Source organism: Carettochelys insculpta, chromosome 6, assembly GCF_033958435.1.
Source record: "Carettochelys insculpta isolate YL-2023 chromosome 6, ASM3395843v1, whole genome shotgun sequence".
In the NCBI taxonomy this organism is placed as follows: domain Eukaryota; kingdom Metazoa; phylum Chordata; order Testudines; family Carettochelyidae; genus Carettochelys; species Carettochelys insculpta.
This window is the reverse complement of record NC_134142.1, coordinates 70095477-70110102: the sequence shown is the minus strand read 5'-3', so window position 1 is coordinate 70110102 and position 14626 is coordinate 70095477. Positions and strand designations below refer to the sequence as shown.

At 39.5% G+C, this 14626-nt stretch overlaps 1 protein-coding gene across 2 annotated transcripts in view; it reads left to right on the top strand.

Moving 5' to 3' along the window:
• Positions 1-14626, top strand: part of PALS1 (protein associated with LIN7 1, MAGUK p55 family member) — a 136684-nt gene that overhangs the window by 99064 nt on the left and 22994 nt on the right. For both annotated transcript variants that reach the window (XM_074997224.1, XM_074997223.1), the window contains 5 exons: positions 1837-1983; positions 2705-2866; positions 4269-4346; positions 7919-8102; positions 14457-14528. In XM_074997224.1, the coding sequence (XP_074853325.1) occupies positions 1837-1983; positions 2705-2866; positions 4269-4346; positions 7919-8102; positions 14457-14528 (643 nt within the window). The remainder of the gene's footprint in view (positions 1-1836; positions 1984-2704; positions 2867-4268; positions 4347-7918; positions 8103-14456; positions 14529-14626) is intronic.

Below are 14626 nucleotides of genomic sequence, written 5' to 3'. Positions count from 1 at the left end.
TTCTTCGTGTGATGCCTCATGTCCATTCCAAGTTGTATGTGCGCCCGCGCACACCCAGTTGCCGGAGGCTTTTTGCCCTAGCCAGTAGCCATAGGGTTGGTGTGGTGCCTGTTGGAGTGGCTCTGATATGGTTACCAATACATGCACCACCAACCCACCACTCACTTCATCTCGCCATGCTGTTGGTCGTTGGAGCTCTTGCTTTCTCTGCTCGATCTTTAGCTAGTAGCCTATTGTAGCATAAATAGTTCTTGAAGTGTAAGTAGGTTTAGTACTTGATAGTTAGTGTTTTAAGTAATAGCCGAGGCAGGGCTTTCCGTCCCCCATGGCGCTGGGGAATGTCTGGCTCCTCAGGCTTTAAGGCATGTTCAAACACATGCCCAAAAGTGACCCCATTCAGCCTGTTCGATTTGCTTGGGGGAAGGGTACTTGCATGATCGCTGTCCAATTAAAAGATAGGGTCCAACACCTTAAAGTCCTCTTAATGGAGGCATCTCTTAAGCCTCAAGAGTCTCCAATAGGAGGTGAGAGTGGAGCCTCCTTGGTGCAAAGTGCACCAGCGCCATCAGCCACTGTGCTGCGTAAGGACTCCCAGCACCGAGAGCAGGTGCAGGCACCGGCACCTCCTGAGCACCACAGGAGTCAGTCAATGGCAGGTGAAATTCAGTGTTGATAAATGGAAACTAGTGCACATTTGAACATGTAATCCCAATCATACGCCTAATTTAGGCCCCATTATTTTACATGTAACTGTTCATGAAAGAGATATTGGGGTAGTCATAGGTAGTCCTCTGAAAAAAAACACTGTGTGCAGCAGCAGTCAAACAAGCTAACAGAACATATATTGCTTCTATATAAATCCATGGTGTGCATGCGTCTTAAATACTATATGCAGATCTGGTTGCCCTGTCTCAGAGATGTACTGGAATTGGTAAAGGTATAGAAAAGAAAACAAAAATGATTAATGATACTGAACAGCTTCTGTATAATGAAAGATTGATTAGATTGGAAACTTACATCTTGGAATAGCGATGTCTAAGAAGGAATATGGTAGAGCTCTATAAAATCGTGACTGGTGTGGAGAAAATAAATAAGGAAGCATTATTTACTACTACTTCTAACACAAGCACTAAGAATCAACAAATGAAATAAATGGGCAGCAGATTTAAAACACCCAAAAGGAAGTATTTATTCACACAGTGCACAGCCAACCTGAGGAACTCTTTGCCTGAAGGTACTGTGGAGGCCAAGATTGTGACGGGGTCAAAAAAGAGATTAAGTTCAAGGAGGATAGGTGCCTCAATGGCTATTGGCTGGGATTGACAAGGAAGCAAAATCATGCTCTGAAAATTCCCTAGTCTCCATTTGCCAGAAGCTGAGAATGGCCAGCTGGATTAATTACTCTTCTGATCTGTTCATTTCCTCTGAAATACATGCCATTGGCAGCTGTCAGGAAGACCAAACACTGTGCTAGATGGTCATTGGTCTGACCCCAGCATTGCTGTTTTTAATCATAAGGGCTTAGAATGTTAACTTTTCAAAAATTTAAGATTGTGAAGCACGTTTCCACAACAACGTGAATTCTGCAGATGAGGAATATATCAGCCTCTCAGTAAGAGTTAGTATAATTAAAACTTAATCATACCATTGCGATAGAACATTCTAGATAATCCTTAGGATTTTTTTAATTCTTTTACTAGATAATTTGCACAGTTCACTGGTTTTTAATGGATATCCTGGTTAGTGCACTTCTAACAGTGAATTTCTGTTATGCTTCATGCAAGTATGAAAGACATGATTTTCTTAAACTGCGATTTTTGTTTTGTTTAACATTAGGCACTTTTACTAGCTCATGATAAGGTTGCAGAGCAAGAAATGCAGCCAGAACCAGTGGCAAATGAAAAGGTTTATGAAAACATTGGCCTGTATGGAGGTGAGACAGTGAAAATAGTTCGCATTGAAAAAGCTCGAGATATTCCGTTGGTAAGTACTGTTGTTCTAACAACGGATGCCTGCCCTGAAAGAAAATGAGACTAGACCTGTTGAATTTACTTTTATTCTTTCAGCCTCTCCGATAGGTGAAGTTGTCGTATTAACTCTTGTTTTAAAATTATCTGAGATATATTGTCTCTCTATAGTTGTAAATACAAATTTTTTACTCTTTTGCAGGTTGTCATTAATTTTTTTGGAATTTTATCATGGCTGTGCTATTTAAACTTTGAGAACTAATACTAATTTTTATTTGTGAAATGACAAATGTTCATGGTTAAGGTACACTTCTTATATTGAAGCTATATTAACTTATTTTAACACTGAAACCTAAATTGCAGCCATTTAGAACTTAATCAGAAGGCAGTATCAAAATTTGCTGAAACTGAGTTTTAATCCTGTGCCAAAAACTGCATTTTTTGCTTTTGTTGTGTTGTGATATTGATGTTCGACATAAACAAATATTTGGAAAAATTGTTTAAAAATTCATCTGTCATAATGTACAGCTCAATTTTAATCAGTGAGCAGAAGCGCCTCTTCCTGCTTTTAACAACTGAAAATCTGTTTTTAAGTCAAAGCTTTAGTTAGAGGTGTTCATCTGAGAATGTCATTTGTAGAATGGTGAATGTTTTATCCAGTGTTTTAAAATATTTGAAGTATATATCCAGGAGTTTTATATTTGTTTAAAGTTCTGATTATTTGCACTTTTTCATAGGGTGCTACGGTACGCAATGAAATGGATTCTGTAGTCATTAGCCGAATAGTGAAAGGTGGTGCTGCAGAGAAGAGTGGGTTATTACATGAAGGGGATGAAGTTCTGGAGATTAATGGCATTGAGATTCGTGGAAAAGATGTAAATGAAGTTTTTGACTTGCTGGTAAGTTGTTCCCCCCCTTTCTTCCCCATCCTCAGTTGCAAGGAATATTTGTAGTCTAACCTTTTTAAAGTTAACACTCCTTCATTTTAAAAAAATAAAGTTGGATCAAAAAACTTTAATTGTAGTTTTAGCTAGTTAACTTATCTATGATTAACTTGTGTACTTCATAGCAGGTACAATCATATAATGCAAGATTGAATGCAGTGTTATGTAAGTATAGACTGTATCATATTGTTGAATGCAGTGTTATGTAAGTATAGACTGTATCATATTGTTGCATGCACAGTGGGGTCAAGTTAAGGTTACACAGCCAATCTCAATGCTAACGTCTTAATTTTTTACTGTTTCATTTGTTACCTTTTAACATGGTTTTATGTATAAAATATTTCTGGTGGGTTTCAACATTAAAATGCTTTTCAATCATTCATCAATTAATCCATGCGACACTTACAGAAGATAAATCTGTTATTCCAGAATTCAGGAATTCCTGGCTCTGACCCATGAAAGTGTCAGCTGACTTCTTTCTCTGTAAAGGCACTGCATATGCTCACTCTCTGTATTGCCGTACGACTAGAATGTGCAAACATAACCAAGTGTTGTGGTTCCTATACAATATAAATCTGGTCTTAAAAATGCAATTGTGCATTGATTTACATACATACATGCATTATTTTAAGCACAAGTCAACTGACCTGTCAAACTCAGATGTAAATTGAAGTATGTGTGTAAGTCTTCCCAAGACTGGGGTCTCCAGTACATAAGTTGTTTCTGGCAAGGACTTCACTGACTTTATAGAACTGAGCACAATATAAACATTTAACAATTATATATTTTAGCTGTTAATGACACAATGTCTATGGATGCAGGTTTTGTGTCTTGATAGGGAGGAAAATACTATAAATTTCTTTATGTACACTGCTTGCTTATACTGAAACATTACCATTCACACTTATAATTAGAAACATTGTTTTATAATTAATGGAAATTTGAGCTCACCATCAGCATTTCATTTTTGTTTCAGCTCCTATATTTCTTTTGCAGTATTGACTGACTCAGCAACTGAGAACAGTATGGCAGAATTGTAATTCTCATTCTCTAATTTCCCCATTTCCTTCTCACAAAAGCTGTATAGAGAAAGTAGTTTGTATGCACAGCTAAGCTTCTTTTGGCTTCCATACTTTGGAGATCAGCTTCAACTTTTTGGTCTTCCCCACTATGCTACTTTTCTATAGGAATGCATATACAGGGCTTATTATAAATCTTAATCCACACAGTGATATTTAATAACACATTTGATCGTAGGGACTGGATTTTCTTGAGTTTGTATTGCAGTTTGAACATAATGTTGACTGAAACAGGTATATTTATGCTGTAGATTACTGGAGTCTTGTTCTTGTTGCAGGCTGACATGCATGGCACTCTGACATTTGTGCTGATACCTAGTCAGCAGAGCAAGCCGCCTCCTGCCAAGGAGACAGTTGTAAGTGAAATTTGTTAATCCTACCTACAGCTGTTGTTTTTCACCCAATGCTTACAAAGGTTTTCTGAGGGTCATTTGATAGGGTGAAACAAAAGAAATTGATTTAGATCTTGAAGACTAATATTGGCTTTGAGTAACACTTCTGAAAATGATCACAAGTGGAAACCAAGGGCAGTGGTTCTCAACCAGGAGTCCTTTACACCCTCTACAGGTGCACAGGTGTCTTCTAGGGGGTACATCAACTCATCTGGATATTTGCCTACTTTTACATCAGGTTACATAAAAAGCACTAGTGAAGTCAGTATATACTAAAATTTTGTAAACACAAGATGTGAAAGTAAGCAGTTTTTTAGGAAGTGTTCTACACTTCACTGGTTTTTTGTCTGATTTTTGTAAGTACTGTAGTAGCTTGATTATCCAGCATCCCTCGGGGACAGGGGTTGCCACATAATCAAATTTTTTGAGCTTAGCTGGGAGGGAGGGGCTTACTGTCAGGGCTTACTCCTAGTCATTAAACATGTACAAAAAAGAAATGCTAAATGTAGAACTGCTTGTACTTCTGCTTATACTTCTGAATTTTTCTGAAGTTGATATATCTATTTTAGAATATACATTTGACCATTACAGGTTTTGGGTTGAATTTAAAGAGAGGTGGATTGTGCGAGAACTTGAAAAACTTATCTGAAAATAAAAAACCATACACTGAGGATCTTTCTAAAATGTCTGTCTTTAGCTAACATTGTCTTGAGTTATCTTTAATCTGGACTATAGCAGGTTACAAAAAACATTATGCCATATTCAAATGTGAACAAAGACCTTTAAATTGCAGTAATGTGCTAGGAGACTGAGCAAGATTCATTTATAATAAAACTTCATCTATGATTCAGTAAAAATGAAATCCTCTTTAATTCATTCCTTTGGAGTTGTACTACTTTTATAGTGAAACACAGGTTTAGATACAAGGAGCTTTGGTGCTAACCAACCAGAACAGTTAATACTAGATTCACTATTCTTTTTGTGCTGGTGGATTTTCAGCTATCGTTGAAGGTCATTGTAAGTGACCTATAATTATTTCCTTAATACAGTATAAATTTCAAAGACTTAAAAAACATTTTTCTGAGAGCTGCACAGAATAACCCATAAAAATGACAAAAAATAAAAAAAGTGCTTGCGCTCTCTTTTTTTTAAACAGATTGTGAAATTATAAACAAATGATTAATCTTTAAATTTGACACGTGTGACCACTAGCATTCTATTCTGTCCACAACTGAAGAAGAATGTTGATAAACTGGAGAAGTTTCAGAGGAGACCCACAAGAATTTTTGAAGGATTGGAAATATGCTATAATTGATAGTGAGAGAATCAGTAAGCTCGATCTATTTAACTTTACGAAGAGAAATTTAAGGAGTGACTTAATCATATGTTAAAAGTAAGACTACGTTTTAGTCATGGATGTATTTAGAAAAAGTCATAGACAGATCTTGGACTGACTAGTGCTTCTCTGTGGTTTCTGCTGTATACCCCTAAGTAAATCTTGAGTGTTCTGGAGAGTGGAGCAGCCTGGAGATGCAGCAGGTGCTCTGGGTGGGGTAGGCAGTCTGGGACCTTGGCTAGCAAGGGTAGAGGCTGGGGCTGGGAAGATCTGGCAGGCTCTCTACTCAGCTCCGTGCAACTCCCCAGAAGCAGCAATATGTTTCTAGGCAGAAGCATGGCCAGGGGATCTGCAGCCAATGGAATCTGCAAAGGCAGCACCTACAAGCAGAGACAGCACACCAAGCTTTGTGGCCACACCTCCATCTGTCAGCCATGGGAGGGACATGGTACCACTTCCTGGGAACCCCCCAAGATAAGGACTGTTTAAAGCCCTAACCTACTCATGTCGAAAGCAACCTGCCCCACCTTCAAACCCCCTCACACACCCAAACTCCTACTATTATGGAGTTTGAGGGTGGGCCTGGCTGGACACTGCCACAGCAGCAGAAGTGCATCTGGCTCAGGGGCTACCTGCGCTACTTATGCAGCCAGCTGCACTGGCTGCTGCAGAAGTCAGAAGGCATGGGAAGTCATGGCACTTGTGATTTCTGTGACCTCTGTGACAGAGTCGCAAGCTTAGAAGTATCAGCATGAGAAAATAATAATAATGGGCTGCACAGGCTAGTAGAGAAGAGTATAGGAAGAGCCAATGGCTAGAAGTTGAGCCAGGTCCATCAGTTACAGAAGGAATATATGATATGGTGAAGTAGACTAAAGAATGAAGAGGTAAAAGTACCAAGAAAAAGGACAGGAAAAATCCAGGATATCCAAGGAGGCAGAGAAGTAAAATGCAGTGCGTGGAAAAGGTGTGCCAAGAATAAATGCACCAAATCAGTAACATTTTAACAACTGAACATCGAGGGCTCCCTAAGTGGACATCTTGAAGCACTGGATAATATACTGCAATAGAAAGCTAGGTGTAACAGAGCATAAACCCCAAGTGCCAGCAAAAATTAATAAGGAATTTAACTAGCAAGTATGAAAGATATGTCTGATCTTATAACAGCCAATCACAGCCGGGAGTTTCGTCTTTTTGTGTAGTCAAGAAGGAGCCAGTCTACGCAGATGTATATGTAGTCAGGCGTAGGTAGTGCAGACATTGCTACTCCTCTGTAGGGTCAAAAATGACTGTGTGCTAAGGGAATTCTGTCAGCTTTCTGCTAAGAAGCACTAAACTTGTGAAAAGCATGGATCCTGCCCACAAAAAGTCCCTACCAAGACAGTTGAAGGAAGTGGTATGAGAGGCACATAATTTTGCTTTCCCCACCATGCTGTACTCTCTACAGGTTAACAGGGGGTCTTAATACCACAGTATCCAGTGAAGCAACTAAATCAGCATTCAAAAATACTTCCAGATTGTCACTGCTGAAGAATAATGTTTTTTCTACTTTGTGAAAAAGGGAATGAGTTTTAGTCTTGGAGTTTCCTGATAAGTGGAAAAAGTCAGGAAGATCTGACCCTTGCAGGATTGCAAGGAGTTAAATCAGTATGTGGTCAGGGATAAAAATGTCAGTTAAGGGAATTGTATAGTCTTTGTGATAAGGCGTGCTAACATCAAAATCATAGTCCAGTGCAATCAGAGAAAAAGCACTACAGACAAATATTCTTCCTGTTGAGCCAAATTTGAGTAGCAAAACTAGGAAATTACATTAAAAGTACCACCAAAAATTACATTTAAATTTAAATTACATTTAAAAGTGCCACCAAAACCTGTATGTGTCTTCATTCACTTAAATAACTGGATTGAATGATTTCACTTCAGTGTTTCAGGTGCATACTCATTTGTGTGAAGGGATTTTCATGCTTTCATCTTCAGTCTCTAACCTTGTCTCAGATTGGTACAGCTTCATTTTCCTCACCACTATATACATGTGCGTAGTCCCATCCATACCTGCATGTGAGATACAGATTCAAATATTGAAATTGCAACTTGACCAGCATTGTTTCTTGCACAGCTAAAGAGAGAATGTGTTTTAAGGAACATGAATCCTTGGAATTACTAATTTGTTCTCTTTTAATTTTATATCTCTCTTTCCTAGATACATGTGAAAGCACATTTTGACTATGATCCATCTGATGATCCTTACGTACCTTGCCGAGAGTTAGGCCTGTCTTTTCAAAAAGGAGATATACTCCATGTGATCAGCCAAGAAGATCCAAACTGGTGGCAGGCCTACAGAGATGGAGATGAAGACAATCAGCCTTTGGCAGGCCTTATCCCAGGTACAGTGCAGTGTACCCAAAAACACAAACGTGCAGTAATTTTGAGAGCCGTTGTTTGGAATACAACCCACTACAGCAATTGAAATATCTTGAAAGAGACACATTGTGGACATTGGCTGGTTAAATTAGCATTTGTTTCTTAAACCTCTTTTGAGTAAAGAGAACCTCTGTGATGGTTTTGTGATATAGAAATTAATTTACATGTTTAAAAATAATTACCTATTTCTTAAGAACATAAGAACAGCTACTGGGTCAGACCAAAGGTCCATCCAGCCCAGTAGCCTGTCTGCCAACAGTGGCCAGTGCCAGGTGCCCCAGAGGGGGTGGACTGAAGACAATGATCAAGCGCTTTGTCTCCTGCCATCCATCTCCAGCCTCTGACAATCAGAGGCCAGGGACCCCATTCCTACCCTTGGCTAATAGCCTTTTATGGACCTAACCTCCATGAATTTATCTAACTCTTTCTTAAATTCTGTTATAGTCCTAGCCTTCACAGTCTCCTCTGTCAAGGAGTTCCACAGGTTAACTATGAGCTGAGTGAAGAACAACTTCCTTTTATTAGTTTTAAACCTGCTACTCATTAATTTCATTTGGTGTCCTCTAGTTCTTGTATTATGGGCACAAGTAAATAACTTCTCCTTATTCACCCTCTCCACATCTGTCATAATTTTATATACCTCTGTCATGTCCCCCCCCTCAGTTTCCTCTTTTCTAAACTGAAAAGTCCCAATCTTTTTCACCTGTCCTCATACGGGACCTGTTCCAAGCCCCAAATCATTTTAGTTGCCCTTTTCTGAACCTTTTCCAATGTCAGGATATCTTTTTTTTAGGTGAGAAGACCACATCTGTACACAGTATTCAAGATGTGGGTGTACCATAGATTTATTTAGGGGTAGTAAGATACTCCTTGTCTTATTTTCTATCCCTTTTTTTAATAATACCTGACATCCTATTTGCCTTTTTGACTGCCTCTGCACACTGCATGGATGTTTTCAAGGAACTATCCACATTAACTCCAAGATCTCTTTCCTGATTAGTTATAGCTAAATTAGCCCCCATCATATTGTAAGTATAGTTGAGGTTATTTTTTTCCAATGTGCATTACCTTACACTTTAAATTTCATTTGCCATTTTGTTGCCCAGTCACTCAGTTTGATGAGATCTTTTTGAAGTTCTTCACAGTCTCTTTGTCTTGACTGCCTTGAACAGTTTAGTGTCATCTGCAGACTTTGCCACCTCACTGCTCACCCCCTTGTCCAGATCATTTGTGAATAAAATGAACAGGATTTGTCCTAGGACTGACCTTTGGGGGATGCCACTAGTTATCCCTCTCCATTCTGAAAATTTACCATTTATGCCTACCCTTTGTTTCCTATCTTTTAACCAATTCTCAGTCCACGAAAGGACCTTCCCTCTTAGCCCATGACAACTTAATTTACAAAAGAGCCTTTGAGATACCTTGCCAAAGGCTTTCTGGAAATCTAAATATGCTATATCTGCTGGATCTCCCTTGTGCATGTTTGTTAACCCCTTCAAAGAACTCTAACAGACTAGTAAGACGTGATTTCCTTCTGCAGAAACCATGTTGACTTTTTTCCATCAAATTGTGGTGTTCTACGTGCCTGATAATTTCATTCTTTACTATTGTTTCAACTAATTTGCCTGGAACTGACGTTAAACTTACCATTCTGTTATTGCCAGGGTCATCTCTAGAGCCCTTTTTAAATATTGGTGTCACATTAGCTGTCTTCCAGTCATTAGGTATGGAAGCTGATCCAGAGGACAGGTTATAAACTAATGTTAATAGTTCTGCAATTTCCCATTTGAGTTTTCAGAACCCTTGGATGAATGCCATCCGGTCCCAGTGATTTCTTAACATTATCTATTTGTTCCAAAACCTCCCCTAATGAGACTTCAATCCGGGACAGTTCTTCAGTTTCATTTCCCACAAAAAACAGTGCAGGTTTGGGAATCTCCCCAACATCTTCAGCCATGAAGACAGAAGCAAAGAAATCATTTAGTCTCTCCGCAATGGCTTTATCATCCTTGATTGTTCCTTTTGTATTTGTATCATCTAGGAGGACCCACTGGTTTTTTAGCAGGCTTCCTGCTTCTAATCTGTTTAAAAAACATTTTGTTATTACTTTTTGAGCTTTTTCTCAATCTTTTTTGGCTTTCCTTATTACAGTTTTACACTTTATTTTGTAGTGTTTATGTTCCTTTCTATTTACCTCACTAGGATTTGCCTTCCACCTTTTGAAAGATGCTTTTTTATCCCTCACTGCTTGTTTTACATGGGTGTTAACCCGTCGTGGCTCTTTTTTCGGTCTCATAGTATATTTTTTTATTTGGGCCTCTATAGTGTCTTTGAGAAGCTTCCATGCAGCTTGCAGGGTTTTTTTCCTAGTCACTCTGGCTTTTAATTTCTGTTGAACTAACCTCCTTGTTTTTGCATAATTTCCCCTTTTGAAAGTAAGTGCTAGAGTGTTGGACTGCTGAGGAGTTCTTCCCACCACAGGAATATTAAATGTTATTACATTATGATCACTATTCCCAAGCGGTCCTGTAACAGTGACCTCGTGGACCAGATCCTGCGCTCCACTCAGTACTAAATCGAGAATTGCCCTTCCACTTGTGGGTTCCCGTACCAGCTGCTCCAAGAAGCAGTCATTAAAGGCATCAAGAAATCTTATTTCTGCATCTCGTCCTGATGAGACATCTACCCAGTCAATATGAGGATAATTGAAATCCCCCGTTACTATTGAGTGTTTTATTTTGGTAGCCTCTCTAATCTCCCTTAGCGTTTCCACATCACTATCACTGTCCTGATCAGCCAGTCGATAATATATCCCTACTGCTATATTCTTAGAGCTTGGAATTACTATCCATAGTGATCCTATGGAACATTTTGATTCATTTAAAATTCTTATTTCATTTGATTCTACATTATCTTTCACATACATTGCCACTCCGCCACCCACACGGCCCGTTCTATTGTTCCAGTATATTTTTATACCCTGATACGATTGTGTCCCATACATTGTCTTCATTCCCCCAGGTTTCTGTGATGCCTATTATGTCAATTTCCTCCTTTAATACAAGGTAGCCTAGTTAGCCCATCTTATCAGTTAGACTTCTAGTATTTGTGTAGAAGCATTTCAAAGATTTGCCTCTGCTTATGTCTTCCCATCCCAGATGTATTAGATTCTTTTATATGTGATTGTTTGTCTAATCTATCCCATTGTTTGATATCTCCCCTCCTCTCTTTTTTACTAAAGCCGAGAGTATCTCTATCGATGGATTCTCCTCTAAGAGAAGTTTCTGTCCAATCCGCGTGCTCCTCTGCACCAGTTGGCTTTCCTCCATCTCTTAGTTTAAAAACTGCTTTACGACCTTTTTAATGTTTAGTGCCAGCAGTCTGGATCCCCTTTGATATAGGTGGAGCCCATCCTCCCTGCATAGGCTCCCCCTCTCCCAAAAGTGTCCCCAGTTCCTAACAAATCTAAACCCCTGCTCCCTACACCATCATCTCCTCCACGCATTGAGACTCTGAAGTTCTGCTTGCCTACCTGGCCCTGCTTGTGGAACAGGAAGCATTTCTGAGAATGACACCTTAGAGGTCTTGGATTTTCAGTCTCTTTCCTAGCAACCTAAATTTGGCCTCCAGGACGTCTCTCCTACCCTTTCCTATGTCATTGGTACCAATAAGTACCACGACCACTGGCTCCTCCCCAGCACTACACATTAGTCTATCTAGATGCCTCAAGACATCCGCAACCTTCGCACCAGGCAGGCAAGTCACCATACGGTTCTCCCAGTCATCACAAACCCACCTATTTATGTTTCTGACAGTCAAATCACCCACTGCTAACACCTGCCTTTTCCTAACAACTGGCATTCCCTCCCCTGGAGAGAGATCCTCAGTGCAAGAGCATACCGTAACATCCTTTAGAAGGAGGGTCCCAACTGTGGGATGGTTTCCCTCAGCTTCCAATGGCTGCATTCTTCCCCTGAGCCTTTCATCCTCCTTAAGAGCACTGGCGCTCTCAGACTTGAGGTGGGCCCGTACTACAGTGTCCTGGAAAGCCTCATCCACATACCCCTCTGCCTCCCTGAGCTCCTGTAGTTCAGCCACCCTGGCCTCCAAAGCCTGAACTCGGTCTCTGAGGTTCAGGAGCTCCTTGCAACGAGTGCACACACATGCCACCCACCCACAGGGCAAGTAGTCATACATGTTACACTCTATGCAATAAACAGGGTAGTCCCCACTCTGCTGCTGGGCTTCTGCCTGCATTTTCTCCATAGAATAATTTGAATAAAAATGGGGTTTTTATTTAAAGGCTTGGGATATGTTATATGTCAGAAAGAAATGACACCCTCTAACCTCTCCCCTCTCAAAACTCCCTCCTGTTTGCAACTACCCTGTCGCTATCTAGCAGGGTTTATAAGGCTCTGGCCTTCCTGATAGCCCTGCCCTCTGGGTACAGCTCGACCAATGAGCAGAGAGTTTTAGATTTCAATTCCAACTATGACTCATAGCTTCCAACTGCCACTCTGAGCATATGGCCTTGTAAACAAACAGCTTAGCACTCAAAAACCTCCAAACAAACAAGCCCAGAACCCCCAAGCACAAAACACCCGCACATACCAGACAGCTGCTTTCCTCAAGGTGCTGGAAATTGCCCCTCTTTCACCAGGAGAGCCCCTTTCATAACTCCCTCCTGTTTGCAACCAGTCTGTTTGCAAGCTCCTAACTAGCAGATGTTAATTTTCTCATAGATGAGTATCCACTGGTATGTCTGCCAATCACAAGATAAGAGTTGATCCCCTTCTAGTTTTTTTTTCTTGTGTTTAAACTTCCTTTGCTGTGTGCTGCAGCAGCATTGCACTTCAACCGCAGTTTACTCTCCCTCTGTCAGAGAAACCGGTATTTACTTTCCATCATGGAGCATCAGCAAGAGTGTTGTTTATTAAGATTTATCTGTTACATCCATGTCATGTCAATCCATTGGAAGCAATAGGTGAGCAAGCAATAATTTAAAGACAGGTGTGTTACAAGTGTGACTTCATTACTTTGTCATGTTTGCATGAGATGAAAAGGAACAGGACTTAATTATTTAAGTCCAGGCTGATTTTATAGAGCTGGAATTCATTTTGGGAAAAAAAAATACAAAACACCCACATTTTTACTTGCAAACTGAGCAAATTTAATGTGAAAATGATTGAGAAACAATGCCAGTCTTTTAAATCACTCTTCAAAGCACAATTGCTCATGGCGTTACTAAGGATACACTCCTCTTCCCTGAATACGACAATGTCTTTCTCATTATATAAGTGTTTCCATGCTATGTCACGCAGAGCTGAATCCTTCCATTAAAGAATCATAGACATTAAGGATGAAAAATCTTATTGGATGATTCACCCTCTCCTTGACAATAATGGTTGTTCCCTATATTACATACTTACAGAAAAATAGTGTATGCACAGGTGTACTTACTGATGTTGCCAGGTGTGTGAAAACGCTCAGTTATTTAAGCATAAAACTAGATCTTAAAAGGAAATGTATGTTGCCTGCTGAAGTCATACTGCTTTATCCCATGCACCTCTGTGAACAGTTAACCATGTATGTCAGTTTGCTTAATTAGGACATTACAACCAAACTACAGATAGAATTCTGTGACCTTCACATGCATAACTATAAATTATATATCCAAATATCCTGTATTTTGAAGGATTAGACTTTACTCAGTTACCCACATTCCATACAAATTCACTATCTTGTTACTGTCATTGTGTAAAATTATAAACATTTAGTCTGCTTAGACTATACCTGCTATTTTGGAATAGAAGTATATTCTGAAATAGCAACTCCACAGCTACTTGCCACGCTCAAAGTAGCAGCACTATTTTGAGCATGGTATTCTGTTTTTGCTACTCCTCGTCATGTGGGGGTAGCAGAAACCTCAAAAGAGACAATTAATTTGAACTTCAGTGCCATTTGGATATCATAAAGTTGAAGATAAGTTATCTCAAACTAATTATGCAATTTTCTTTGTGCAAATTGCATAAATTATTTCAAGTTGGGGAACAATCTAGATGTAGCCTAACTGTAGTCATGAAACTGAGGTTACACAATCTTATTTACCCTAAAAGCATGAATCCCACAGAATTCAAGTGTTATATCTGACACCTTGTCCCTCATCTTGTATCTTTGTAGCACTTGGGCCTTGGCAGATTGACAGATGTGATAATAGTGTGGTTATATAATACTGAAAACTGGCATCTCACTTATAAAAGGAAATAATAATGGTTCCGCAATCCTAACTAGTTTTATGTGCCATTTTGTATGTTAAGGAAAGAGTTTTCAACAGCAAAGAGAAGCAATGAAGCAAACTATAGAAGAGGACAAGGAGCCGGAGAAATCAGGTTGGAGATATATTCTAAGGAAAAATTCTTCAACTGTTGTATTAGTGTTAATCCAAGTGGTGTCTGTGGTGTTTTGGTATCAAAGACTTTGTCATGTA